The sequence below is a fragment of the Patiria miniata genome, unplaced genomic scaffold (assembly GCF_015706575.1).
Source record: "Patiria miniata isolate m_02_andy unplaced genomic scaffold, ASM1570657v1 HiC_scaffold_27, whole genome shotgun sequence".
Classification (NCBI taxonomy): domain Eukaryota; kingdom Metazoa; phylum Echinodermata; class Asteroidea; order Valvatida; family Asterinidae; genus Patiria; species Patiria miniata.
This window is the reverse complement of record NW_024037066.1, coordinates 7359176-7387030: the sequence shown is the minus strand read 5'-3', so window position 1 is coordinate 7387030 and position 27855 is coordinate 7359176. Positions and strand designations below refer to the sequence as shown.

At 40.3% G+C, this 27855-nt stretch overlaps 3 protein-coding genes across 3 annotated transcripts in view; 1 reads left to right on the top strand and 2 right to left on the bottom strand.

Annotated features, from left to right (window-relative positions):
* The window catches only part of LOC119734446 (neuronal calcium sensor 1-like), a 30888-nt gene extending 29088 nt beyond the window's left edge, over nucleotides 1-1800 (bottom strand). The window contains exon 1 of the mRNA XM_038207949.1: nucleotides 1560-1800. Within this exon, the coding sequence (XP_038063877.1) occupies nucleotides 1560-1623 (64 nt within the window). The 5' untranslated portion in view covers nucleotides 1624-1800. The remainder of the gene's footprint in view (nucleotides 1-1559) is intronic.
* A 451-nt stretch (nucleotides 1801-2251) lies between these two features.
* On the top strand, nucleotides 2252-13559 carry LOC119734445 (delta-aminolevulinic acid dehydratase-like). Its single transcript, XM_038207948.1, has 10 exons — nucleotides 2252-2483; nucleotides 3175-3305; nucleotides 3404-3551; nucleotides 4340-4475; nucleotides 4861-4944; nucleotides 5836-5924; nucleotides 7044-7187; nucleotides 8150-8236; nucleotides 9077-9206; nucleotides 9824-13559. The coding sequence occupies exons 2-10, from the start codon at nucleotides 3181-3183 to the stop codon at nucleotides 9880-9882; spliced, it is 1002 nt and encodes a 333-aa protein (XP_038063876.1). The 5' UTR covers nucleotides 2252-2483; nucleotides 3175-3180; the 3' UTR covers nucleotides 9883-13559.
* Nucleotides 13560-15915: 2356 nt separating this feature from the next.
* Nucleotides 15916-27855, bottom strand: part of LOC119734443 (protein SCAI-like) — a 52960-nt gene continuing 41020 nt past the window's right edge. Inside the window, exons 7-14 of the mRNA XM_038207947.1 lie at nucleotides 26354-26506; nucleotides 24974-25075; nucleotides 23887-23988; nucleotides 19820-19992; nucleotides 18681-18762; nucleotides 17580-17829; nucleotides 16476-16576; nucleotides 15916-16062 (exon numbers count right to left, since the gene is read on the bottom strand). Coding sequence (XP_038063875.1) covers nucleotides 15919-16062; nucleotides 16476-16576; nucleotides 17580-17829; nucleotides 18681-18762; nucleotides 19820-19992; nucleotides 23887-23988; nucleotides 24974-25075; nucleotides 26354-26506 — 1107 coding nt within the window. The 3' untranslated portion in view covers nucleotides 15916-15918. The remainder of the gene's footprint in view (nucleotides 16063-16475; nucleotides 16577-17579; nucleotides 17830-18680; nucleotides 18763-19819; nucleotides 19993-23886; nucleotides 23989-24973; nucleotides 25076-26353; nucleotides 26507-27855) is intronic.

Genomic DNA, 27855 nt, shown 5'->3' with positions numbered 1-27855 from the left:
ATTAGAGGATGCCTCGATTATGCTGAATACATCATCTAACAGCAGTCGGGTCAATAGACCATACTGTCACTGTGTATACTGAATGTATTACCGACCCGATTGCTGTTGGATGTCCTACTCAGCAAAAACAGAGGCGCCCTCTGATTGGCTCGTCAGCAGATACCCGAATGCAATTTATTCCCCGCAAATAATGCGGCCATAACACAGGCGCGGTGCCCTTCACGTGTGTACGTTAAAGGAATGGGATTCTAGTTTAGGTCGGGAACCAGACTAAATTACTCCGTGCAGCTAGGTTTGTATCAAGTGTGTGGTCAACGTTCGAGGTGTGTGAAAACTGACCGTTATGAGATAAAAATCTGTCGCTAGAATAGAAATAGCGACAGAGAACATCATCAGCATATGTATATCAATTATACTTAAAATCATTCAAGAAGTTGTTTTTTGGCAGTGTATATTTTGCCGGAGACGGCAAACCTTTAGTAAACGTTAGTTTGCCGGATATGCACTGAACATGCGCAGTTACTGTTTTTTTTTACTTAAACATTTTCCGGTGACAAGTTTTAGTCTGGCTCCATGCCAAAATTATCGTTGTTACCTCGTATTCACAACATGGGATTCAGACCATTTTATAATTTCGGACTTTATTTCCCTTTTAAAAAAAATCCTCCAGAGCCACAAATCTGAAAAAGAAAATGTAATACTCTGCAAAAAATGTTTGAGACATGTTAAAATAATAAAAGAAGAATATTCGTATTTATTTGGGGATGAGAAAAAAAAACTTTAAAATGTGGTGCGGTCGGAATCGAACGCGAGTCATCCCGCTTACTAGAGCCTTTGCTTAACCATTACACCAAACGTGCTACACAACTTTTGGTGGGAATTTAATACATCTTATAATTCAGCCCTATTTTAAAGAGTACAGCGCCCTCTGTTGATATGGATTGCTGCCGGCAAACCTTTAGTAATCGTTAGTTTGCCGTCATTACCTCCGGCAAAATATCCACTATCTTGTTTTTTCAATGTGAAACCTACGACGAGTTTGTCGGTTTAGTGTTGGCCGCCATCTTGTTCACATGAAGCCGAGATCTAAACAAGATGGCGGCTAATACTAAATCGACAAACTCGTTGTAGGTTTCGCGTTGAAAAAAAACCAACTTTTTAAATAATTTTAACTTTTTTTTATACGCTGAAGATGTTCTTTTTCGCTATTTCTACAATATAAAGCTACTTCTGATGTTCAAAAACCTATAAAAAATTTGTTGACGCTGGGTTGACGTTTGTTGTTGTTGATGCCAGTTGACGCTCGTTGATGCATTTTAGTAGGACCCGTATGACATGTTCCCCTTACAAAAGTGATTGTAGGTCTGGCCTCGACGGGCCATGGACCCTAATCTATAATACAACTCAAAACGCATCAAGAAAATATTTGCAACTATGACACGCATTACGTAGTGTGTAATAATACGTGCTAAAAACAACAGTTCAGTGCATACGTACATGTACAATGTACACGACAATGCTGCACGCACAATTTCAACGAAAACAAATGCAACACTTACAGTACGTGCAGTCTTGCAAATCCTTGATTTCTGTGGGGCTGAGTTTACTGGAAGTCTTCCCCATGGTAGAGTGGATACAGTTCCTTCATTAGCTGCAGACTGTGGTGATTTTCAAAGCATAATTTGACCGAACAGCTTCGTTGGATGTGTTTGGAAACATGACAACAAGAAGCACATCTCACCTTTACCAGTCGCCATAGCTAGTCGATTTACAGAGCGCTCCAGTAAAACAAGTGGTGGCGCCCTTCAACATTAACGGTGGTCACTTTTTGTGTGCTAAAAACGCAATGCGTCGCATACAGATAGCTGGTAGGATTACTGTTATGGTTTATGTGGAGTTTCCATCTGTTCACATATGAAGCTCCTTGTAATTACAAATAAAAAGTCTCCGTCTCCTGAATTTTTTTTTATGAAAGCGGCGCACGGGGCCCGGGGGGGGGGGGGCGGAGCTAGTTTCTTCCTCAAATTATTGGCAGGATTTTCCCTTCATTTCTGTATTTTGCTTAAACTTTTAAGTTTGTTTTTGTAGTTGTTGTAGTTTAAGTACCGTTCTTGAATGATTTTAGTTTTTCTTTTGTATGAAGGCTTCGCTATTTTAGCAAATTGTCATTTTTATTTTAGGAGTGAGGGGCTCAAATAAGATTGACTTGCACTTCTGCAACCGTAGCTAGCTGAACTTGGAAAAAATCCGCATGAAAATAAAAATAGAAGAAGCGGTGCCCTTGATAAACTATTGAGGGCGCTTTCTCACTGCCAAGGAACTTTTGCCTGGGCCTTGAGAATTTCTAGTCTAGACAGCGGCGGGGACGGTAATTGGTGCATATTTCTTGCGTCCCCTCAGCTTAAAAATCGTCGTTTATTCATGCCCAAGCAAAGCTGACGTCGAACGATAAAGTGCACTGAAAATCGTGTTTTTCCAGTGAGGTAAGTTGTTTATTTTGATGGTTTATTCTCGGCTCGGGCGCTGCTGAGAGTGAGACAGTCAAACTCGCAGTGAATGCAGCTGGCCTGGGCGGAGGGCGGGGAGGGGGGGGGGTGTCAGGGGAAGGGGCGGAGGGGGGGGGGGAGGGGCTGAGGGGGGGGGGGGGAGGCTGGGGCAGTCATATTTCGCAAAATAGAACCCAAAATGACAATACCACCAGTTGCGGTCCATTAACTTGTTCCTTCAGCCTTTCAGGCAAAAAAAAAAAAGTTCTGCTTCCGAAGTTATGGTTTCCCTACCTAGGGGCCCTACCCTATTCTGACAAGTGACAGCCCTTACCCTATTTTTTAAAATACTTTATAGGAAAAATGAGAAATAAATGCCCAAAACCATCAATTTCTACCCTTTACCCTTGACTACATGCAGACGCTTCCATATGATCGTACACAAAAAAAATGGCCAAATAAAAATTTCCCTACCTACCTACCCTATTTTTGTATGCCATGTTATTTGTAATCAAAACAGAACTTTAGGGGGGGGGGCCTCAGTATGCTATAGGCCTATCTTCTTTAAAAAAAAAAACCAGTGACTTAGGTCTAATGTCCAATGTTAGAAAATCTGTCCAGCTATTTTAATTTGTATCCGTCTTTAGTGATCATGATCAGATGTAATTTGTTTTTTTATCTCATTCAGTACTGCATGATGTTCACTCCGACCCAAAACCACATTCTCCACAGCAGCACACACCATGAGATACTACGGACATGGGAGTCTGGCAACGTTCACGTTAATGCTTCCAACCTGATCTATCCCATCTTCATCACGTAAGTTGAAAAATATTATAAACTTCAAAATATGATGAAAACATCAACAACATCCTATCAGCTACCCACGCCACTCACCTTTTCATTGCTATCCACAGTGATAATGAGAATGCTGTCGAACCGATAGACAGCCTACCCGGCCAGTCGCGGTACGGGGTGAACCGACTGGGGGAGTTCTTAGAACCGCTGATCAAGAAGGGGCTGAAATCTGTCCTGCTGTTTGGAGTGCCGACAAATTTGCCAAAGGTAAGGAGAAAAGTTCCCACAGAATTTTTGAGAAACGGTGGAAGAAATAGGAAAGCGCTACTTCACTATATCTGAAAAATGCTCGTGGTGAAAACTTAAACTTTGACCTGATTTGCATTTTGTCATTCATGCTTTCAAAACTTCAAGTCTTTCCTTTTACTCTCCTTGTGGGAAGTCAACATTCAGAGCAATGTGTAAAACCCTAACCCTGCTGAATCCAACTATATCATATACCAGATGGAGCATGTTGGATTGAGCAGTAAACCCCTTGTGTACATTCCTCATGCAAAATGTTGGATTCAGCAGGCAACTGAACCACATTAAAATGCCAAGTTGGACTCCGTTGGATTCAGCAGACAACTGAAAATAAGGCACAGTGGATTCAGCAGGAAACTCCGGTTGGACTCTGTTGGATTGAGCAGGGTAGTCCTGAGGAACTACAAGGGGTTAGGTTAAACCTTGCAGGTCAGTTTCAGGAGAAGGTATCTGAAGTGTTTCAGTAACTGTGACACACAGAGAGTCACTGCACACAAAAAGAGCACTGTGGAGAGCAGTGAAGCGTAACTGAATCTACCTGCTTGCCCTGAGCTTAATAATAACCACACAAATGAAATGTGCAGAGATTTGACTTGTTATCTATACTGCACAGAAGATTATCTCAAAGGAATAAGTAGTGTGGGTGCTGCAATGCTGTAACTCTGTGGGCAAAAGTGGTTTTGCAAAACTTGAAAGGTTGTGACGTGCAGGAGAATTAATGTAATTTTTACATTTTTACATTTTTTTTTTAGGATAGCCGAGGTCAGAAGGCTGATCAGAAGGATTCCCCAGTTGTCCAAGGAATCAAGAAGATTCGTGGCCTCTTCCCAAGTCTGCTCGTGTGCTGCGATGTCTGTCTGTGTGCCTATACAGACCATGGACACTGTGGTATGTTCTATTTAATTCTAAAAAAAAAAAAAATGTCAACTACTGAAATGTAACTTGGCTCTAATAGGAAATTTCAATCCTTTTGAAAAATGGTGATTTGATACCGGAAAACCTACCACAGTTGTCGTAGGATTGTATGATAGAAAGGAGGATGTGAGGGGTGGGGAGGGGAGGGGGAAGGGGGGGGGGAGACAGAGACCCGCACCTGTCTAAAGAGGGTTGAAGTATACATCGTCTGTCTTTGCTGTATGTGACAAAAACTGCACTATGAAATTGTATTTTGAACCAAAGCGCGGAAACCTGCCGCCCACTTTTCTATCAACCCCACCCACTCAATAGGGAGTTCTGATCGTCATCAGTCTCATTTTATTTTATTTTTGGCCAGGAATATTGTCGCCTGATGGGAGTATTGACAACAAGGCTAGCATCTCACGGCTATCAGAGGTGGCCTTGGCTTATGCAGTGGCTGGTAATAAATGCACTTCTTACATTGTTCTGAGGCCAGTGAGATTCTGTTAACCCTAACCACCCCCAACCGTTCATAATCCAACTGCATGTTTGGCTTGATTCTGTTGGAGTGAGTACTGCACTAGTAAACTGATAATGCTTTGCATGGGGTCAGGCATACCACTTTAATCAGAGTCCAGTAGTTTGGGTGTAGAGTTTATTGTGTTTTGCAAGAGTGAGGAAGGTTCTTAGTAAATCGCTCAAGGAGGTTAACCCTAACCCTGCCAGACGCAACACAGTGCATCAGGTGGAAAAGTCTGGTGCTTTTTGATGCATTTAGCTATCAACACCAGTGTGAAACAATGAAAGCTAATTAATCCCTTTGAACAATGCCACGTTTGTATCCTGCTGCATTCAGTGACCACAGACTCTGAGGCAGTTTGGCCTTGAGACTTTGGGCCTGATGGATCTTGCTACACTGGGCAGGCTTGTCACTTAGACAAGTGGTGCATGTTGCTGCGTTTGTATGTCAGGGTTTCTAGCCAAAATACCCCGGAGGGTTAGGGTTAAGGTTAAAGTCAGTGATTAATAATCAATGACACTTTTGTTTAAAAATTATTTTGGGAACATCCTCAAGTTTGATTGCTATTGGAGGAAATTGCGTAATAATTGCTTAAGACTTCTGTGGACTTTAAAGAAGACTTGTTTATAGATTACTCACAAATCTGTTGAATTTGGCAATCCCAAGCGAAATCACAAGTCGCAAGGAACCGGGGATGAACAATGACAAATGCGAGCTTCTCGACTCAGTTCATTTGAGTAGCTTGTGACTTTTACACAAGATGGTCTGTGATTCCTTCGTGAGAAATCGTGCTGACTTGTGATTGTTTTGTGATGCCTGTGTTCTGTGCAGGTTGTCAGGTTGTAGCGCCCTCAGACATGATGGACGGTCGCGTCGGTGCAATCAAGCAAACCTTGGTACGCAATCACCTGCAAGGCAAGGTAACAGTAAAGGATAGAAATTGTCGTATTAAATGGTGCTTATAATAGCGCTTTATACCTAAGGTCTCAAAGCGCTTCACAATTACTACCCCTGTTCATCAGGAATGAGACAATTTTTCTGCAGCAGCTCGAGATCAGCGCAATTTGGTCTCTACCTTCACAGGTCCCCATTAATACTCACATTAATAACGTGTCTTGCCCAAGAACACAAGCACCATGTTCCCCATCAGGGTTCGAACTCACGTGCCACGGCACACGAGTCGAACACCCTAACCATTGGACCACAGCGCCCCACTAACAGGCTCTCACTGAGTAAAAAAACGTGCACCGTGCTCCAGGCTGGACTCGAACCCACAACCTGCAGAATTACCCGCAGACCACAAATTCAAAGCTCCAGACCGTGATTTGTATCCAGTGAGTCCATGACTGAGTCTTGGGCAGTGTCAGCACACACACAAAAAAGTTGTCTTGACGACACACTATTCCCAAACGGGGAAAAATGGTTCAAGTTCTTTTTATTTCCCAGTGAGCGTCCCCCAAGTGAAGAATAACTGCACATGGACAATTAAATGTTAACCACTTGGCGACAGGATTATTTTTGCCGAAAATTTTGATTTTCGAAAAAGGCAAAATATAGCAGCCTACTTTTGATATACAGCCAAATGCCACAAATACTGCCTCGCAAGAGTCATTTTAACAGTATTTGTATGATACTTTTTACCGCAACCTCATATTTTTCAACACTCCAGGGTGTGTCCACAGAGCGTAAATTGTACCACAACAGGCCGTGCACAGCGGCCAAGTTCAAGTTCAAGTTCAACACACGGTGCGCCTCCACAGACTCCTCGGACTTTGTGTGTGTGTACAAAACAAATGGGGGATTAACGTGTTTAGACGTCATCCGGAGGTGTGGCGAGGCATGTTTGACATTTTAACCCGTCAGCTGTGCCTGTGTATAAAAACAGCCAGATCCTGTTAACACGTCATCCAACGCGAACTGGTTACAGAGCGGTCTCTCCAACCATGTAGTCAACTGTGTAATGTATTTGCAGCCATAGGTGACATTTTACAGTTTTTAACCGTTAACTCTTTTCATGTTTACACATGTATCACTTTCAGGTCGCCGTCATGAGCTACAGTGCCAAGTTTGCTTCCAGTTTTTACGGACCGTTTAGGAGTGCTGCCAAGTCGGCCCCGTCGTTTGGCGACAGAAAGTGCTACCAGCTTCCCCCAGGGTCTAAAGGACTCGCCAGCAGAGCTGTGGTAAGTGCAGAGCCCTGACAGCTCTTGCTGGTCTGCTGTGTCAAAGATTTTGGCAATTAGTTACAGAAAAGCCTGCTGAGGGAGTTGCTACTGCTGACAATCATGCATGCAAGATGATAGGCTGTCTCAAGAAGACAAAGTAGCTTCGTAGTTGAATCCCAAAAAATACTAAAGAAAAAGTCCCTTGTTTGTGTTTATTCGAGTCCCACACTGAAAACAAAAACAAGTCTGGACTGTGGACCTAACAAGTCTTTGAGTTCAATTTTTGCTGAGTTACAACAGTTATAACACTGAGACACTGAGGAGCACGTTCCAGGCTTACCATACAGCAATCTATGGCTGTGCATCGGAACCGGGTACCTGAGTACCCGACCGCTGATGTCAGGAACCGGTTCCAGATTATGGGATCGGGTACCCGTACCCAACTTTACAAATTACTTAGTTGCTTCTCAGACAATGAAAAAGGAAGGTTTTGAATGTCATTTGTTTGGAATTTTCATTCAAAATGAAAACCAGGCGACATGGAAAACCAAAACAGGTTTCACGTTTGTGACGCTCGCAGAAGTTGCAGTTCTCATCAGAAAGCTATAAAGCTCACTGTACACACTTGTATCTTGCTGCATTGATGAACTGATGTGGTAGTATCATCGTGCGGACCTTTATGAACAATCTGAACAGCAACTTGCGAGATTTGGATTTTGGGGTGGGGTTTCTTTAACGGATACCTGGGTACCCATTTTTTTTTTTTTCAATCTGGTACGTGGTTGCTGTACTACCCGTAAATGCAAATCCCTACACGAATCAGCAGGAATGAAGCAACAGGAATAACAAGATTAACATCCATCTCATCCGCCAATGCCTCCCCAGGAACAGGAAGGACTTTCCCACAAATCAATACACCACTGGATACTCAAGTGAAGACTGTACCTTCTTATTGATGTTTTTTTCCTCCTGTATGACAGGATCGAGACGTGGCCGAGGGCGCGGACATCCTGATGGTCAAACCGGGGATGCCGTACTTGGATGTGGTCAAGCAGACTAAAGACAAGGTAGCACAGATGCAGCATTCACTTTCGCGTCTTCATTTTCTCATCAAATAAAACTACAAAAATCACTCACTTAAGCATTTTTCATTGCTTTATCAAAGTGAACCTCATAGTTTTCCTCTTTGAAACACAGAATACATTAGTGCAACTGAGAAATCATCACAACTGAATTACAAGTCAATCAGAAGTCAATCACAACCATTACATGTCATTTACAACCCATCACAAGTCAATCACAACCCATCACAACCCATCACAAGTCATTCACAACCCATCACAATTCAATCAGAAGTCAATCACAACCCATCACTAGTCCATCACAAGTCATTCACAACCCATCACAAGTCAATCACAAGTCAATCACAACCCATCACTAGTCCATCACAAGTCATTCACAACCCATCACAAGTCAATCACAACCCATCACAAGTCATTCACAACCCATCACAAGTCAATCACAAGTCAATCACAACCCATCACTAGTCCATCACAAGTCATTCACAACCCATCACAAGTCAATCACAACCCATCACAACCCATCACAAGTCATTCACAACCCATCACAATTCAATCAGAAGTCAATCACAACCCATCACAAGTCATTCACAACCCATCACAATTCAATCAGAAGTCAAACACAACCCATCACAAGTCATTCACAACCCATCACAATTCAATCAGAAGTCAATCACAACCCATCACAAGTCAAACACAGTCCATCACAAGTCAATAACCCACCACAAGTCACTAGACTGGAAAACTTGTGATCGACTTGTGATCGACTCTCAGCAACTTATTACAATTCCTACTCTATTCATGGAAGTTTCTCGTCTCTTTTCCCAGTATCCCGAGATCCCATTGGCCATATACCACGTGTCTGGGGAGTACGCCATGTTATATCACGCCAGCCAGGCAGGAGCCTTGGACCTGAAGTCAGCTGTCTTGGAATCACTCACTGGCATGAGAAGAGCAGGTAACGGTCACTTTTGGGTTTTTTTTTTAATAATCAAAAGAAGACATCTGTCTTGTAGCCCTTGCTTTAACCCCGTTTCTTTGGCATAAAATGATAGGGAATATGTTTTGGGGTTCCTTGTTAGAATGCCAGTCCACTGCAGGTAACACGTAATGCTGGAATATCTTTATCTTCGTAAGTGGAGAAAACAACTGGGGGCTGGCTTGTGGGTAAAGTGCTAAGGACACATGAATTTTAGAACTGTTTTCCAGTTTATTTTGGGTTTGTCGCAAGATGGCTTAACTGACCCGACCCGACCCGAAAAGTGCAAACGCAAAAACCAAAACCGACCTGACCCAATTGAAATGATGGGAAAACCGACCCGACCTGACCCCAAAATTGGTTTACAGTCATGTCAGTTTTGGGTCGGGTTTGCACAACATTAAATAGTTGTACCCAGTGAATACATGTGGGTAAAGCAGTGACAAAGTCAGAAGACAAGAGGCCGCCCCTTTGGTTCAAGAAAAATACCTGAGAATGGTGTTTAGACAAAATTTGAGAAAAGGTTTCCAGACAAATCGGTATCAAATCTTTAAACGATATTTTATTTCAATTTCACCATCTGTGTTTGTTTTCAGGTGCTGATATCATCATTACATACTTTGTTCCTCAGCTTCTAGACTGGATGGCATCCTAAATAGAAAAAAAAGGATCAAACTGGAATAAAATAAAAACGTCTGACAATAGGTTCAACTCGCACCTGTAAGTCTTCAGCCAAGAATCGTCAACTTCCCGATGTTTTTGTGTCAAAATGTGGAACTATTTTTCTGTAGACCTAAGGACAGTTCATGTGCGAATGCGAATGCGAAGCGAATGTGACGTCAGTGAACATTAGCTGCCAAATTTGCCGGAGTTTAAATGTGTTACAGTTTTGCGAGTTCTCAGTGTGAATACTTGCCGTAGCGTCACAAATAATAAAATTCACGCGTCACAAACGTCATAAATTTCGCGTTTGCATTCGCGCAAAGTATGAACCGAACTTAACTTAATACTCCTTAAAAGAAAAAAGTCCTTTGTGAATACTGGTAAGTTGATGTGTACAATGCATTGTGGTTTAGTAAATATACTGCAAAACTGACTACAACTCAAATGTTTTTGCCGTTGTCATGGCTGTTGCGCCCAAGTTATGTTTTTTTTATGCAACGCAACGGCAAACTACAGATGCGGTATTATACAGCAAATCCTAAATTTACGATCCATTTTGAGACAATAGGCCTCGTGTCAGAGGGCGTTCTTTGTCGTTTTTATTTTTAACAATGAGTGAACAAAATGTTCACTCGTGCCTCTCCAAGCAATACAATACATTTGTCCTCTGACTGCCTCAACGCAAAAGGTCTATTGTGCCATGCAGGCTTGTTAATGAAACTAGGACCAGTTTCATGATATTGCTAAGTGATTTTTTTTTGGGGGGGGGGGCAAATACCAACACTTTTCATTTTGCAGTAAGCATATGGGGCACATAAATGTGCAGACGTTTTGCTTCTGAAAAATGAAGCTTTGTATATGTACATTTCTTTCGGCTTGAGTTTCCAAAGATATGACGGTCATTTTAGCAATACCATGAAATGTGGTTCAAGATTGCAATAAGAGGTAAGTGAATAATAAAAACAGAAAATAAAAACAGAAGTTTTTAATACATTGCACTTTTGTTTTTTTAATTTTTATAGCAGAATATATAAATAGTTATAAGCAGCAGCTGTAATGATTTAAATTATTGAATTTCAATCCAGTCAATTTTACAGTAATCAAGTGAACTACTTTCTTTTACCCTTTCAGTCCTGTTTCAAAGATATCCTGGGTTATATATCGTTTAATTTCAAGCTTCAGAGACCCTACCTGAGATATCTATGGTTATATAAAAGTGTGCTCAGAGTACATTTGGAGGTCATTTGTGTGCAGTGTACGGTACTGAAAGGGTAAAAAAAAGTTGATTATATAATTTTTAATAATCAAATAGAATACCATAGCGTTGCCTTCAGTAACATTTGCCAAAACTCTTGAGAGTTTTTCTACATTATATTGCCCAAGGCAAGTAAATGATCCTTAAAATCACAGGGTTTTACCAAACCTGTATGTAGCCAGAGAATCTAGATCTAGATTTTTGTGGAAGTGTTAGTTCAATTTTCCCCTCGATAAACTACCCATGCTGTGATTCGCCTCTGAAAATTGTGATTTTGCCTGTGGTGGTGATAAAATCTGTACACCATTTAGTTCTTTTTGGAGTGTGGTGATGTAGATTTAAAAATGTAGTTTATTTGAGCCGTCATCCCGTACCGTGCCAATAGGTTCAGCGTCGCTAAACTTTTACGAACCCTTCCAGTATTGAATCCCCGTGCATGTCATCTTGAAACATTATTTACTTTTTTGACCGAGTTGAAGAGGTGTTAACGTTGCATGCAATTGAAATTCAGTGTGTGATTGTGGATTTTCCAACAGAAATATTCCAAATTTTGAAAAGTGTGTTTTTTGGTAATTATTTAGACTTGTAATGCAGTGCCTTTAGTTGCCTACCAGTAGTTCAGATGCAGTGTGGCCTTTTGTGTAACTTGATAAATTTCAACTTTTTGGTCCGAGATCAGCAAATTTAGGTACATACACATGTTGCCACATGTTTAAAACCAAGTTTTTTTTGCAAGATATTGGAATCATAGAGTCCAAAATTTGTGAGTCCTTAACTGCCAAATATGTTACAGGTTGTACTGATTCTGCCAATGAGGGTTTTGATGAATCTGGGCACATGAACACCACATGGCCCCCTTCAATGGAAAAACTATTGTGAATGCTATTGTACAAAGCTTCTGCCATTGAAGGGGGCCTTTGTGGTGGAATTGATAACATGCCCGGTTTGGTCTGAACCCGTAGTGGTAGCAATAATCCACTTTCGTTTGGAAATTTGAACATCCCAATAAAACCATTATACACTGGATATTTTATTGGCTAAACCAACAGCGACATTTTGCGATTTTGTAATTTAGATTCATTCATATTTTATAGGTAACTAAGGTGATAACAGGGCTGTCGCTAGAGGGGCATTGTGGGGGGGGGGGGGGGGTGACACCCGCCATTCAAAATTGCTGTCGGCAAATCCATAATTGTTGTTGGGAAATTTGTAAAATTGAGGGCCTTTTTTAATTATATTATTTTACTGTTGTGGGCAAATTTTTTTTCTTTGCTTGTCAAATATTTTGTTGCAACTTTGTAGGCAAATTTTACTTTTCATACCTCCCATAAATTTTTCTGTTGGCAAATCTGTAAATTGAGGACCGTTTTGTGGTCTGACACCCCCCCCCCACCCCCCATTGAAAATGTTCTAGCGACGCCCCTGAGTGATAACAGAAAAAGAAGACTAAATTTCACAAGATTCACAATTTTAAAACAATACGGTGAAAGCCCAAGCATTGCAGGCATGCAACTTTTCCTCGGATCAGCTGATTTCCTCGTTTTTCATTTCACACTTATACTATTACAAATTGAAAAACACTGTCTAAAGTCTTGTCAAGATTGGAGTTTCCTCTTTTTTGTTATTTTCAAGTTGCATGCCTTGCATTGAAAGCACCGAAGGGAAAAGAGACACCGCCAAAAAAAACCCAACAAAGCAATCACATCAAAAGTTGTAGAAAAATGCATCGGTATTTAAATTATGTATACATGTAAATTAAACAAATTTTAACTGATCTGTGTATAATTTAAAATTAGACATTCAATATAATTTCGAAATGAGGAGTTTCTCATTTCAGATTGCTTGGCTTGGGCTTGAGTAAATCCTACAAATAGAAATGACTTTTGAAAGTACCCCAATGAAAGACGCAATGAGTGAGGCCTAGAAATACAAATTCCTATAGAGAGTGGAAGTCGCGCTAGTTAAAGATTTATCCCACTGTTATCTGCGTGATTGATTAAACAGAATAGTCAATATGCAAGCTCTATTGAATACTGGCTGAAAAAAAAAAAAGATTCATTTATCTTGTATTCAGTACTTAAAAAGTAAACTGTATAAGTCAATGTTTGGTGTGTATATGGGTCATTCTATCAATTTGGGGTCCACTTTTTTTTTAAAGTCCTGTCCCCGTTACATCTGGTAACAATGATTTTATAAAAACGTGTCTGATGCACTTCTTAATTCAACCAACCTCTAAGAGTGTCAAATGTCACACTTTGGACCCTTAATTTATAGAATGAAGTTCAATGAACCATATATGTAGGCGTAACAATAGTTGAGATTTTTGCTTTTTAAAGAAAGACTGTCACGGCAGAACAGAAAAAAACCCATTAATAAGCAAATTAAGCAAAATTGGAAAGAACTTGCTATTTTTTGTGTGTTTCAAAAACCAAACATTAAGAACCATTTAAATATGTACATTAAAAAGCTATGGACATATGATACAATAAAATCCACTGTACATGTTGTAAGACATGCCAAATGGTACAGTGGCACTGGATTATAAGAACTATAGGAATAAGCAATATGTATTTAAAGTGTAAGAGAATTAACATGTGGCATGCCACGCCCAAAACATACAGCACAATTATGAAATAAAAATGAGTCTTTGTGTACTGTGGGCCAAAAGCACTCTAACAAATACGCACACGAAGTGTGTCCTATGTTCATGTGTGCAGTCAATAATGAACTCAATGAAAGACATATCGGATCATTTGCATTTATCCCAAAAGTAACCTAGTGAATTATCAAACGGCTTACTTGGATTAAAGATTGTACTGGTTCTAAACACCCCGTGAAAGTATTCCATCTGGCTTGCTGTCATTTTAGAAGAAACCAAGATATGTAGGTGATTCCCAATGATCAGCCAATTGACAGACTTTTGGAAATCAAGAGCGCTATTAATGAAATCGTGTTTCGTGATCAATAGGTTGTGCATGTTTTTTTCACTGTTTTCTTGAAAAAGTGTAATATCCACTGAGCTGAAACTTCAACAGGTTAGGTTTTGAACGTTCTTTGGATTTTGCCTGGTGCTATTATTGGAAATGAACAAAATGCATAAAATTTATGTCCAAGTGTACCGTTTGGTGTGGCATGTCTCATACTATTCTCATTGTAGGGTTTTAGAATACTGCATTCCAAACTTTGAGCTTGCTCGACTTCCATTTCGAAGTTAGTTTTGTGCATTAAATTGATAAAATAATGAATACATCAAAACTTGGTTTTTGTGTGTGTGTGTGCATTAAGTACAAAAAAGTCTGATTATAATGCTTTTAGAACTTAACCACACCTGCCAAATGTACTCCCTCGAATAAATTACATTTACATCCTGTAACTTGACCTTGTACAAATTCCTAAGAACACGTTTTCTTTTCTCAATCGCTTTGTGTTGCAGTGCCTCATTGCGGTTAAACAAAGTTGGCACAGATGTTCCAATATGCTATGGAGGCTCTGTCTGTGCACAACTCCCTCGGTGATGAACACACAATTTTAAGAGGGGTCAAGAAATTCCCTTTGGCCCAATGTCAACACTACAAGTTGAATGCCATGCCTAAAGCAATTTTCAGCATGGTTAGTACCGGGATATACCGGACCACAACTCGGCAGACTATTTTTAGCATCAGCAAAAATGTTAGGATTAAACCCTGTCACTCACGTCGACCCCACCTTTCTTGGATGTGAGAGAGAACTTGCAATGGAGGTATATTCTAAGTCAACAGTTTCCCTAGTCTGAGGAGCAGACGTACACATGTGCAGAGCCGCACTACAAACGTCTGATTTATCCGTGCATGTACATTTTATGTGACCCTGTGCTCCAGCCAATTGGAGCCGCCTTTAAGAAGTTGCGACGTCAGTTAGAGCAGAAATTCGGCCTAAGTTGTTGATTGGTCAATAGCTGCCATGTTTGTGTCATACATCATCGGAAGGCGCCTGCTGAATGGTCAGTATCTGGAAAGTCAAGACGCAGTGTTTTGCATAATCTGCACGCAGATCATAGACGCTTGCTGCGCATCTATTCCATAGACTACAGGTTTCCAATCTACAGACTGATACTGCAGCCATCGTTACTGGTGTTCAGCGTAAATTTTAGTACGAGCTTCATTCGCTTTCATCAAATACGGTGTAAGCAAGTACTTACGCGCATCAATCTTAGGAACACCTTCAACTTAACAGCCGGACCCAACCTAATGCCAGCATACTATGGCCACCTGGTTAGTATACAGTATCACAATGCTGATGATGGAATAAGAAGTACAAAAACACCAAGAACCAACTCGGTAGTGCATTATACAGATTAAAAAAAACCACTGAATGTAAACATGATAACCAACAAGTTGTTCATTGAAGGAAGCTCATGGTCATCTTTCCTCGTTTCTTAGTCTGTGCCTGCTCGGCCCAATTCTTTTGGGCTACACATCTCTTACCACTTCTTGAACTCTAGTTCTTTTCTTGTATTACCCGAAGCAATGTCACTTCTCACCATTCTGCAGTGCTTATGGTTTGAATTCAGCAGACACCGGCGTGTCAACCATCGCACCTTGCACCAACCTAGTCCGAAACCCTCACAGGATAGTGCATGCCAAACGCGATACTCGGGTAGTATCGCATGGACGCCACACATGGCTCCAACAACTTCATATTCACAGACAAAACAAACTGCTCAATGCCCGCATTGAAAGATCCTTCATAGACAATCCACCGTTTGGGTTTTGGCTCCAGCAGTGTTGTTTGTTTTTAGTCCGTTTCACCGATGTCCAGAAAGAGAGGTCTCACATCCAGCATTGAGGCTAGCTCCAGGACATGTTTGTGCAGGGTCTTACACTCCAAGATGTCGTGTCCACGGAGATCAGGATGGCTCTGAGGGTAGAAACTATCATCCTACATGAGCGAAAAAGAGGGTTTTTTTTAATTGTTATTTCAAGCAGGTTGGCAGTTTTTTGCCTTCAGCAGTAATTGTCACAATGTAACCCCTTGCAGCAGGCAACCACACACACCACTGTTCAGTGTTTGCCATCAGCTACTGGCTTAAGATAAATTATAGCCTGTGTCCATGAGCAAGGTATTTTATACCAATTGTTCACAATGGACATGTACTTGAGTCTCAGGTACCACACTAAACAAACACTCATCACGACTCTAAAAAAGTCTTGCTAATGACAAAATAACATAAACAATTAGGACGACTGAAACCTTTCTTTGGGAGTTCTGCAATCAAAATTCATGTTTGAAACTACTGACTGAAATCCTACTAAATTCCCTTTTTTCAATCTGCCGACACATGAAGATCCTACCTTGAAGCCTCGATGGTAGCGCAGGGCAGCAAAGCAGAAAATGAAGCGTAGGATGAGTAACCTCAGAAACTCATCGCCGTAGAACTGCATGAAGACGTGGTCTGTCAGGTGGAATCAGCAAAGCAAACAAACAGAAGGTTTTATAAGATGGAATTTTGCGTCGGGGTGATATAAATCAAATTAGGTTTTGCCCTTCACCGAGGTTTTTAAAACACTGTATACTCGGTGTGTTACCTCCCGAGTGAAAGTTGGAAAAATTCACTCGGGTGGGACTCGAACCCACGACCTCCTGCTTTCTAGTGCAGATGTCTTACCACTCGACCACCGAGCTAACGGGATCAGTTGGCCGGTTCGAATCTGATGTACATAGCAGCGGGTACCACATAAACAGAAGGTTTATTAGTTAGTTTCTGCCATTTTCACAATCAGGTCGTCTCCGGATCCTACTTATGTTTATCGATATCACTAGTGTGGGATCTGAAGAGCTGAAAACATTTGAACCTGGGAGATGTATATGGGTACATCAAGTACCCACGTGGGTGCATCAAGTACCCACATGGGTGCATCAAGTACCCACATGGGTGCATCAAGTACCCACATGGGTGCATCAAGTACCCACATGGGTGCATCAAGTACCCACATGGGTACATCAAGTACCCACATGGGTGCATCAAGTACCCACATGGGTGCATCAAGTACCCACATGGGTGCATCAAGTACCCACATGGGTGCATCAAGTACCCACATGGGTGCATCAAGTACCCATCTCTAAACAGAACACATCCAACACACATACTCTTGTTTCGTAACTGTGCGGACAATACACGAGTTGTCCCATGGTACTATGGGGACTGAAGACGCTGTGGGGACAGCAGAAAGTCCCCATAACTCGGTGCTAATTTGCCTAATAATAAAAAACTTCCCCATAACACGGGGATGGCCACCCACACCCTCTGGCAGGACTCGAACCTGCAACCTGCACAATGACCCACAAATCTTGAGTTCAATGCTCTGGACGCTGAAGCCACAAAGCGTTCCACACAAAAAACCTGTCCATTGTCCATCTAAAGCAGAGAATCACTGCTTGTATTTATCCTCACCCACCTATGGTCTTTGACTTGCCGATGCCCGTGGCCACCTCCCCCATCAGCTTGTTGACCATCGCCTGGCAGTTCTCCCACAGTGCGATGGGCACGTCGGCAATGTCACAGATGTAACAGAATGCCACCAGCGGGGAGTGCAGGAACATGGTGAAGAGGTTACCCTTCTGTGTGGTCTGCTCTTGGATGGTGACGGGGAAGGACACCGGGGACATGAGGCAGACTACCGGCTGACCGAATAGGTTGGGGAAATTCTGGCATGGAAAAAAATGAGATGAAAACATCCATATACTGAAATTTCTGGGAATGGATTTTTGAATTCTTTCTCTTGCGAATAGGCACTGTTCTTGTAGTCTGGTTCCCTGACCCTACTTCAGACAAAACAGAGCAATTAATAGAGGCTGGGGAAATGTCAGGTCAGATCAGGGATCTAAACTTGCACCCGTTCACAGATGTGTAACCGATTGCAACCAAAATGTGGACTAACTAAATTTGGTAAATTGGGGGCAGTGTTTGAACAATCGTTTGAAATAGATTTTTTTTTAAATTCACTTTTTTTTTTTAAATGACAGCACACCAGGTGCCATGATTTCACAGGATGCTTGAGACTATTATTCACTTACAGTCAAGTAAGATATTTCATAATAATTTGGTAGTTTTCTTTTTTGATGTTTGCAAATGTTGTATATTGCCTGCATATCTAAGCATTCAGAGCCCAATTTCATAGCTCTGCTAAGCACAGAATTCCGCGCTTACGATCACCATTCTGTGCTAACAGCGCTAGTGAAAACATTCTGTGCTAACCATGTAAGCACGGAATCCTTAGTTACAGGATGTACGCAAACACAGCAGCCACAATTCCTTGCTTACTCTTGAAATACGCTTACCGTAAGTGTGGAATTTTCTGCTACATTAAGCAGGGATTTGTCGCTAGCGGTAAGCAGCGGTAATAAATTGGGCCCAGATCTGTCTCTTGCCTAAAAGCAACTTGTGGTTCACTGATACCCAGCGCTAATTTAATGAGTGAGATTGGTAGCCAACCAAGCTCTGGAATGGCAATCTAGTGGTCAGAGGTTCACATCCAGGATTGATTGTCTGATCTTACCTTGAACGCGTGACTATTAGGGCTGTCAATCACCAGGAATAGGGGTTTCCTTGTGTATGGGTACAGATCACCTGGGTGTATACTGCATGGGAAAATAAAAACTAAAATCAAACATCGGGATTCCACATTCAAAAATGTGACGTGGTATGTCAAAACCAGGCCGAATTTGGCAGAGCTACGAATCGAGAAACAGCTTGAAAATGACATGGGGGGGATTTTTAGTGATTTTGAGATTTCTTGAAATTTGTGATGCTATTTATGTTCAAAATGAAGCAAATAAAAGATATCTTTTTGGGACTTGTTAAAAAATGTTGAAAATGTTCTGTACAAGTTTCAAACTGAAATTTCATCGACAAAGCATTTTCAAAAACACTTTCAGAGAGGCATATCATTTCACAAAATGACACTTTGTTCACGACTTTGTTCTGAAAAAAAAAAACAACCGCAAATTAACGTGACATTTTGAACAGTCCAATTTCAAAAATTAGCAACTTCATTTTGGAATATCTAAATTCAAAATTCAAAGCGACGTTTGAAAGAGCAAGATTTCTTTTTACGAATACAATGTATTGCAATAATTCAAAATTGACTTCTTGCCCACAATTGACTGATTTTGACATACCATGTCACACAATGTGACTACTGTACCACTTCCCAACACTGCACCAAATATAAAAATGTTGGCAAAAAAATCTGACCAATCAGGGTGGCGTGAAATAGCCAAAGACTTTCCACAGCATTGTACTAAACACCAGCAACTATTTATTATTTCCAGAAGCACATTTGTTATTGAAGCAGGATTTGGGGACTGTCAAAACTGTTGAGATGAGAAAACACGACGCCAATTTGAAATTCTTTGCTTTTCACATCAAGCACATAACAAATAAACGCGAGTATCAAAACAGGTATAAAACTAGGATGTCCAAAAAATCAAACTAATGTCATTACGCACATTTTATACGAAAATAATTCATGGATGAGATTGTCAATTTCAAAAAAAGTCTGAAAACTGGATGAAAGGTCTGAAAGATGCATTTCTTTCCATACCGATAATGTCCTTCTCTCAGATTAAAAAGTCTGAATTCAGACAAAAGTCTGGAAATCTCATTTTCACATCAACCAATTTTTGATTGACATACCAATGTGTCTCCTTGAGCATATTTGACCTCTTGATGACCGGCTGGTCGTTGCCCTCCCTCTTATTATTGGTGGCCACGCCCCCTGAGTCAAAGGCTGCATCTTCTCCCTTGCCCAGCCCCGCTGATCCATCGGCAGAGAGATACAGTAGCAGGGCAGCGTTGACTGGAAGCTCCTGGTTGGAAGAATCAAAACAGGAAAGGAACAAAAAAAATATTAAAAAGAACTCCAGGGTTTGAAGGTTTTTACAAAGTTGTAAAAAATAAAAAAAATATAAAAATAAAAAATAAAAAAATAAATTTGAAAAAAAATAAATAAATAAATAAATAAATACAAAAATTTCATCTTCCCGACAAAAATTCCATCTCATACAAAGTTTGGATGCGGTACCAACTGCTACATCAGACTCAAACCGGTCAGTTGCCTACAACCTGGAAAAGAATCGCAGCAATGTGGGATTTTTTTGCCTTTAGTTTTTTGCAAGAGCAGTTATGAAGGAAAGGTTTACATTTACAAGGATGGTTTACGAAAGCGTGCACCATGATGATGTAACATTATTCGCTGCAGGGTTCTAGAGGAAAAGAAAAATCTGGGTCAACATTTTTTTGCTGGCGAGCCATGTCTGTCAGGAGGTAACTACAAATGGAACACAAACTGTTCAAAAACATCAAGTTAGCCCAGTTTTCCTCGGATCCAGAAGAACTTTAGTTTCACGTGCTGACTGACTGTGCTGATTTCCCCTCAAATCTCCCCTTCAGAAGTTCAGTGCTACTCCAAAGGAAACATATCAAAACAAAAGCCAACCGAGCGATTATTCAAAAACTAATTCCAGTTGGCAAGCCAGTTTGCATCTACATGATGACCTACTTTCAGCGCGGAAATTGAAAAAAACAAAAGTACACGTCTTCTCCGCCGAAATGAGTTGCAAATTGGGTTTGTATCCTCGATCTAAATCCAACAGGCTGTTGGCACTTTGGTTGACTCTCCTTTTATAGCCCCTTTACAAATTTGTCGAGCGAAGCCCGCCAGTACATGCGGCACCTCAACCCCCTTGGGAATCGGTGTTCTCTAATTTCATCAAAACACGACAGCCTGCGCTGTCCCATGTGTCTTTTGGAGGAAACAATTCTTATAGGAGTGAAACAACTGGTGCTACAAATGCCCGGGGTCATTGTCAAGAACCGCGGTACTCCGGAAATACAGAACAAACAAATTTGCAAGAACCGTGTGAGTGTGCTGGAGGGATCTCGCTCTCTTGGCAAAGCTAGAACCTTGTTAGGCTCGAAGTGGAAAGGTGAATGGCCCACATGGAATTTAACACAGTTTTGGGTTTTTTGGTGTTTTTTTTTCTAAATTTTATTTAAAGGGAAAATACAACATTTGCAAAAATCAAAAAACAAAACCACCAAATTATTAAGAAATACATGTACCTTACTGGACTGTTAGTGAATGACAGTCTAAAGCATCCTGTAAAATCATGGCACCTGGTGTGCTGTCATATTCAAGAAAAGTGGCATTTTTCTATCAATTCCCAACCCCGGTCGGCAGACTTTTTTTTCCAATACTGCCCCAAATTCACCGTATTTAGTTAGTCCAATCCATCACACACCTATGAACAGGGAAAAGCCAGCTAGGCTGGTTCCCTGACCTTACAATTTCCGACGTCTATAGATTGCTTTTTCATCTTATGTGGGGTCAGGAAACCAGACTGCAGGAACAGATTGTTTTTCTTGGTTTTTCCAGCATCTATGAACACAAACCTTCAAACAAGTCAGAGTAACAAATTTGCTTTGAAATACTAACCCCCCAAATCCATCCATTTCTGAAAATTACAGCAAAAGCAAATGTTGTATATTCCCTTCAACTTGATGGCTCAGCTTCGTAGATGTTGAAATCTGGACACATAAAGTGCTCGGACAAAAAATGAAATAGCACAACCCATCTCTTGCTGTAAGATGCTGAGTGTCAAATTCTCTTTGGATGCATTACAGGAATTAAACTTGACTGAGCAGTTTTGTTTTGACAAATATGGTCATTGGTAGGAAAATGTCGGAAGTCAGACATGAATTACGCCCTTTGACTTGGCATTCCAGCAGTTCTCATGACATATGTCTTATTTTTTTAAAAATGTCAAGAACACATCAATGTGTACGAATTTACATTTTTTCAAACTATTTACATAAACATATGCATACAGTGTAATTCACCCTACTGCTTGCCATACTGTACATTTGTAATAACGAACATTTTTGTGAAATAATAATAATATGAAATGTACTCCACACTCCAACAAATTTGTACAAGTACATTGTAGAGTGAGAGTCTCATTGAAAATGTGCAAGTTGTCTGGTCTGGCTTTAATAAGGAAACCTCTTCTAATCATGCCATGCTTCTCATCTTCTGCGTCTGTGAGCCAATTCTAATTTGACAATAGACACGCTGCACGCCCACAAAGCAAAGATTACTTCTCGTCTGATTAATCTATGTGCCTACGCTAGCCAAAAAGACGTGTGCTTTTTGTACTTATTCCATTCAACACAGAAGTATAAATTATAATACAAATTGAAGACCTTGGAATTGTCAGCTCGCATCAAGAATGACAGTGATAGACAATTCGCATATGTACATACATACTGAAATTTGTATCCTTGTGGAGACATTTCTTTGTTCTCGTGTAGTCAAGTTTTCAAGTTTGAAAGTGTAGTTTCAAAGTATACAATCTTTTGTTCCCTATTGTGTGCATGTCTCCAGAGGGCACAGTGTATCAGATCATGTACACTGCAGCCATTTTGAGCTGTGTGCTTTTGTTCAGCAGGTATACGCATGGGTAGACCTCACATTCATTCTTAATGAATTAACATAAAAACCCACACCTTAAATATGGCTTCTAAATGCAATCAATCTATACTGCTTGCAGTTTATTTTCCTGAAGACAATAATGCTCATTTTCTGTGGCTTTATTCACTGACAACAGATCGTGCCCCAAATTTCATTTGGGCAATTCCACGGTTACTCACGTTACATTTTTGATGTACTTTTGAGTTTCCTTGGGCTGTAATTACCTTACTGAAAAGGTTTAATAACTGTTATCCCCATGGTAGATAGAGCAGAGCTAGACCTACCTAAGCACCAAAGATGACATCCAGAAAAATGTGTTATGTATGATAAACAAGACGCACAAAATCGGTTACTCACGTTACGAAAATGTAACGTGAGTAACCGTGGAATTGCCCATTTGCATTTTTTTCAACTGCTACAGCGTAATGGCTAGCGCCAATCACCGGCCAAATGCATTCCTCAGGGGTGCTGGCTACCGAACAGCTTCTTGGCAAAATTGACTCGTCAGTGAGGAAATCAAATGTCTGAATAAAAGACAACAATTTCCCTGGGACACTCTGCTAGAAACCACAATTGACATGTGCTCTTTGCACTTAGACAAAATTAGAATAAATAAAAGAGGACGACTGATATATCGACTCTTATTCTGATTAAACTCTCTTTTAGGAGTAGAGCAGCAAGTTTTTAAAATTCTAATTAGGTTAATGCTGTGTCCAAAATGGGCTTCTAGAGCTACAGCTAAGACTATTGTCAGCTTGTTGCCATGTAAGTGTATTAATGGGGGGAAGACCCAAGCCATGTCCGCATTGGACTTTTTTTTGGTAAAACTAACAGAGACTGTTATCAACTTAACCATATTAAGTCTAGTGTGAACAGCCGTTAAACTTCCAAAACTGTCAAGTGTCGACAGTTGATTGCAAGTTTTACAGTCTGCAGTGGTTTACAGAGCCAACTGGGCCGCAGAAGAGTTACACTGCTAGTTCTACTTAAGGAATGACTTTTCGCGGGCCGAAATTAATCCAAGTGAGGATGGTAGAATAACCACAATGGAACGTTAACAATCACTCGCGGTAACTTTTTGCAAAATGAAGTCCAATGCGAATGCGGATCTCCAGACAAGAGATTTTGAGCAGATTAGTTTGGGCCAATATGTCTACCAATGTAATAGGAACATCTTTCTGGAATTCAATAATCATTATCTGAACCAAATCTAAAATAGCATTTTCTTTACCTTGAATCCAGCTGACAAGAAGGTGTAGAACTGGCTGAAGGTGGGTTTGTAGAGGAGATACTTGTGGGGGTTGTCCCGCTTCAGGGGTTTGCTGTTGTTGTCCTGAGAGGTCAAGGTCAAGATAGTAGAGACATTGTTAATGATGGAGGAGAAACCTTACTTGGAACAAAGATGGGACTTGTATATAATATTGGATGGCTTTGAGGTGGTTACAAGTATATATGGACTGTTAGTGCGAGTGCAATAATATTCTTGTATCCCCTCCAATATTATTATGATTATTTATATCAGGCTGACTTGATCTGAAAGAAATTTCATGAGGCCTTCTTGTAATAATCACCCTCTACTTTCCTCACTTCAACATTAACATTGACTTCGACAAAACACCCACTAGCGAAAGCTTTTCCAGCATCTCAAAATCCATCAGTAGATTCTTCTCGGCCAGACACGCTTGCAGAATTTTTTACTGGTATCTTGGTTGTTTTCTAGGTATTTTCAGCATTTTCAGTTCTCTTTCTTTGAATTATTCTTCGCTCACTGACATGACCGAAGCGAATTTCACGCCACTTGGAGTTGCAATTTTTGTTGACAAAAAGTGTGTACATACCCTGCGCCCACACCGCGTGCTGCGCTCTGTTGACTGGCTGCCAACCGTGAGCTTCTACGCTCTTGACTTGAATGGGAACCAGTGAAATGTGTTAAAATGCCCAGATAACTACAATATCAAAAATAATATTGCAGTGATCCGGGTACTTTTTTCCCAAGGCATACAATACGCTGATTTATTTTCAACACTTGGAAGCCTGATATAAACAATAATTAAAGATACTGTACTGTCAGAAAACAATGACTACACTGATCATAACTCCCAAGACGTTGTTGCCAGTTATCTTCCTGAATCCTTCAAAATCCACCCATTGTAAAGAAACGGAAGGGTACACTTTGTGCCTGGACTCCATTTTCATAAATCTGCCCCAAAAGGCTTCAAAAACCTCCCGTTGGATTTTGAAAGATCTCGGAGTTTAAGATGACTGCACTAAAAATAGGGACCTAGTGTCCGTCTTGGTCTCTGGACAGGTCTGCTTACGTTATGATGCGGGGGCGAAGTGATGTGTTCACTAGACGTTGGTTCTCTCTCCAATGTCTGTAGCATTCGGTACATGTCCAGGGTCAACTCACTGAATTTTACCTGTCCAAGGCCAAAAAATAAAAAATCACATGAATTTTTCAAGTGTGAATTTTGCAATGACCAATGACTAAGACGTTGTTTGAAAAAGCTCTAACAACATAAACACAGTGAGCCTTAGTCAGAAATTATAATGTGGACTAAACACTTTCGCTTGTATACATATGTTAAAAGTATGGTATCGTACCAATGTTATAAACAATTTGGAAAGAGGCTGAAATCAGGCAATAGACCTTTATCATACTGCCACCATTTCAGTCATGTTCCCTGTATCCAATAAAAGTACTGAACGATAATGTTTTTGTGCAAAAAGGAACCAGACTATTTTTCCTTCCAGCCTCGCTTTGGTTACGTTGATTTGAATGGGAAAAAATCAAGATGGCCACAGCACGATAATGGTCTATTGGAGGAATGGCATCCCTGCTTGGTAGGCTGAAGCGGCAATGTACAATGTAGTTGTAAGCTCTTTTATGATTATCTTTATATTTTGACAATTTTAAGTACACTTACTTGTGACCTGTTCTGTCAAAATCAGACTTTTCTGGGCATAAGGTCGAAAATGATATTTTTACATATTGTTAATATATGTTCTTTTTCCTTTTAATAGGTGGTTTAATTTTTGAAACCGGTCATTCCTGGGCAGAGTTATGCTATTTTGAAGTTCATTTTGTCGAAAAGTAGAAAACAGAGAAAATGGCCACGAACGTCACAAAACAGTTATTTCTTTAACTGATATACCTTATCAAAATCATCAAAAATAGTATATGTAGAGTTCAAATTAGGGTTTCAAACTTTTATAATATATTTTAGACATGTTCAGGATTACAAATATGCAAAAATTTGAAAATCAATAAAAATCACCCCCACAGCGTTTTTTGGCCCTATCTCAATTTCAACCTCTGCCCAGAAGTGTCTACTTTTGACAGAACAGGTCACACTTGTGGAAAGCAATCCCAGTCATTTGTTAGTGACAATGCGAAAATGTACTCAATTTCAACTAGCACTGAACTGCACAATTGCCTGAAATTGATAAAACGCACTCGCTGAGTGATTTTGCTCCAGACCACATCTTAAAACCTCCTTTCTTTCCTAGTCTAAACAAATAAAAGCTAATAAATACATCCATTACTGTAGCTGGCACTTCAGAACATCATGAATCACATTTTACTTTTAATATTTACTGGAATCTTGCAGACGAATGGAAAATTCAGGACAGTAAATGATTTGTACATTGCCTTCCTATCTTCATGCATTAGCAATGAGCCTATCGCATGTACACACCTGCTGTTGGCAGTTGCCCACGATGAGCGCTTCCTGTAATGTGAGGTAGACAGGTGAGCCCGTGTCCAGACCGGGCAAGACACCCGGGGCCAGTCTGTAGGTCAGCGTCACCGCTCGCGAGTTGGTGTCTAAGACTGTGATGATGTCATCTGCCTGAAAAGAAAAAATAAAAGAATGTTGGAATGGCATTACAATAACATCAAGTGAAAATGTTTGTTTTTGTAGCATGGGATTGAAGAACATGAAGAAGAAGAAGAAAAGAAAAAAAAGAAGAAAAAAAAAAAAAGAAGAAGAAGAGGAAGAAGAAGAAGAAGAAGAAGAAAAAAAAGGGACAAAAATCAGAAGAAAAACAAGGGCTTTTCTGCGCAAGTTGCGGAAAAGCCAATAAAATATTTTGGGTGAACAAATTAGATAGATACAAAAAAGTTCAGAAACCAATAATATTAATACAACTCCTTTATCCTAAATCAGAAAAGGAAATATCTGCAGGCAAAAAAAGAAAATTGATACGGTTCTCCATATCCAGTCTTGGTGTTAAAAGCATTAATGAATTCGATATTTGGTGAAGTCAGGCGTAAGGAATGCCTCAAACGAACACGCAAGGAGGGAAAGACGATAACCCAGTTAGTCAAACGTCTCCCCTGGCCACCTTTTTTATTTCACAAGAGGGGACAATATTTTCAATTTGACGCCGAGGGAATTTATCTAACCTAGGGCAAAATATTATTTGATTGAAACGTGTGTTTGTCAGTAAACGGATCTGACTCTGGTAGCAAACAAATTATGAGGTGAGACAAATCGCTGGGAATGAGGATATGAGGAACGATATCGAATTTCCAGAAAGTGAAGATATTGGCACTTGTCCAAGTGGGGAAATCAAATGTTGTTGGCAACCAGTACAAGATGCTAAATAAGTAAGAATACGGGGTGAGTAAAAAAACAACGAAACCCAAATGTCGGGACTATTGTTTTAGTGAAGTTCTTCATGTAGCACTTTGAAAATCTAGGATATGAAAGCCCAATCCATAAGCTTTCTTTCAGTACAAGAATCATTCAAATCACTCATGAACTTTTCAAGTTATGTAATTTTAAACATGGCAAAGTACTCATACTCATACTAGTACTCATGACAAAGTACTTGTACCCATACTAATACTCAAGGCAAAGTATTCATACTCATGGAAATGTACTTGACTACATTACTGACATGTATGAACTGTAAGCAAAACTCGACTGAGAACCAGTATACAATAGACCATTATCATGTTGCCACCATCTGATTTTTTCCCATTTAAATTAACGTTACCAAAGCGAGGGTGGAAGGAAAAATAATCTGGTTCCTTTTTGCACAAAAAACACTATCATTGAGTTCTGTTATTGGATACAGAGAACATGACTGAAATGGTGACAGCATGGTAAAGGTCTATACTGGTGACCTGTTTCTGTTTTAAAAACACATATTTTCTTAGCTCAGGAACTTGCCAATCACCTGAAGACATCAA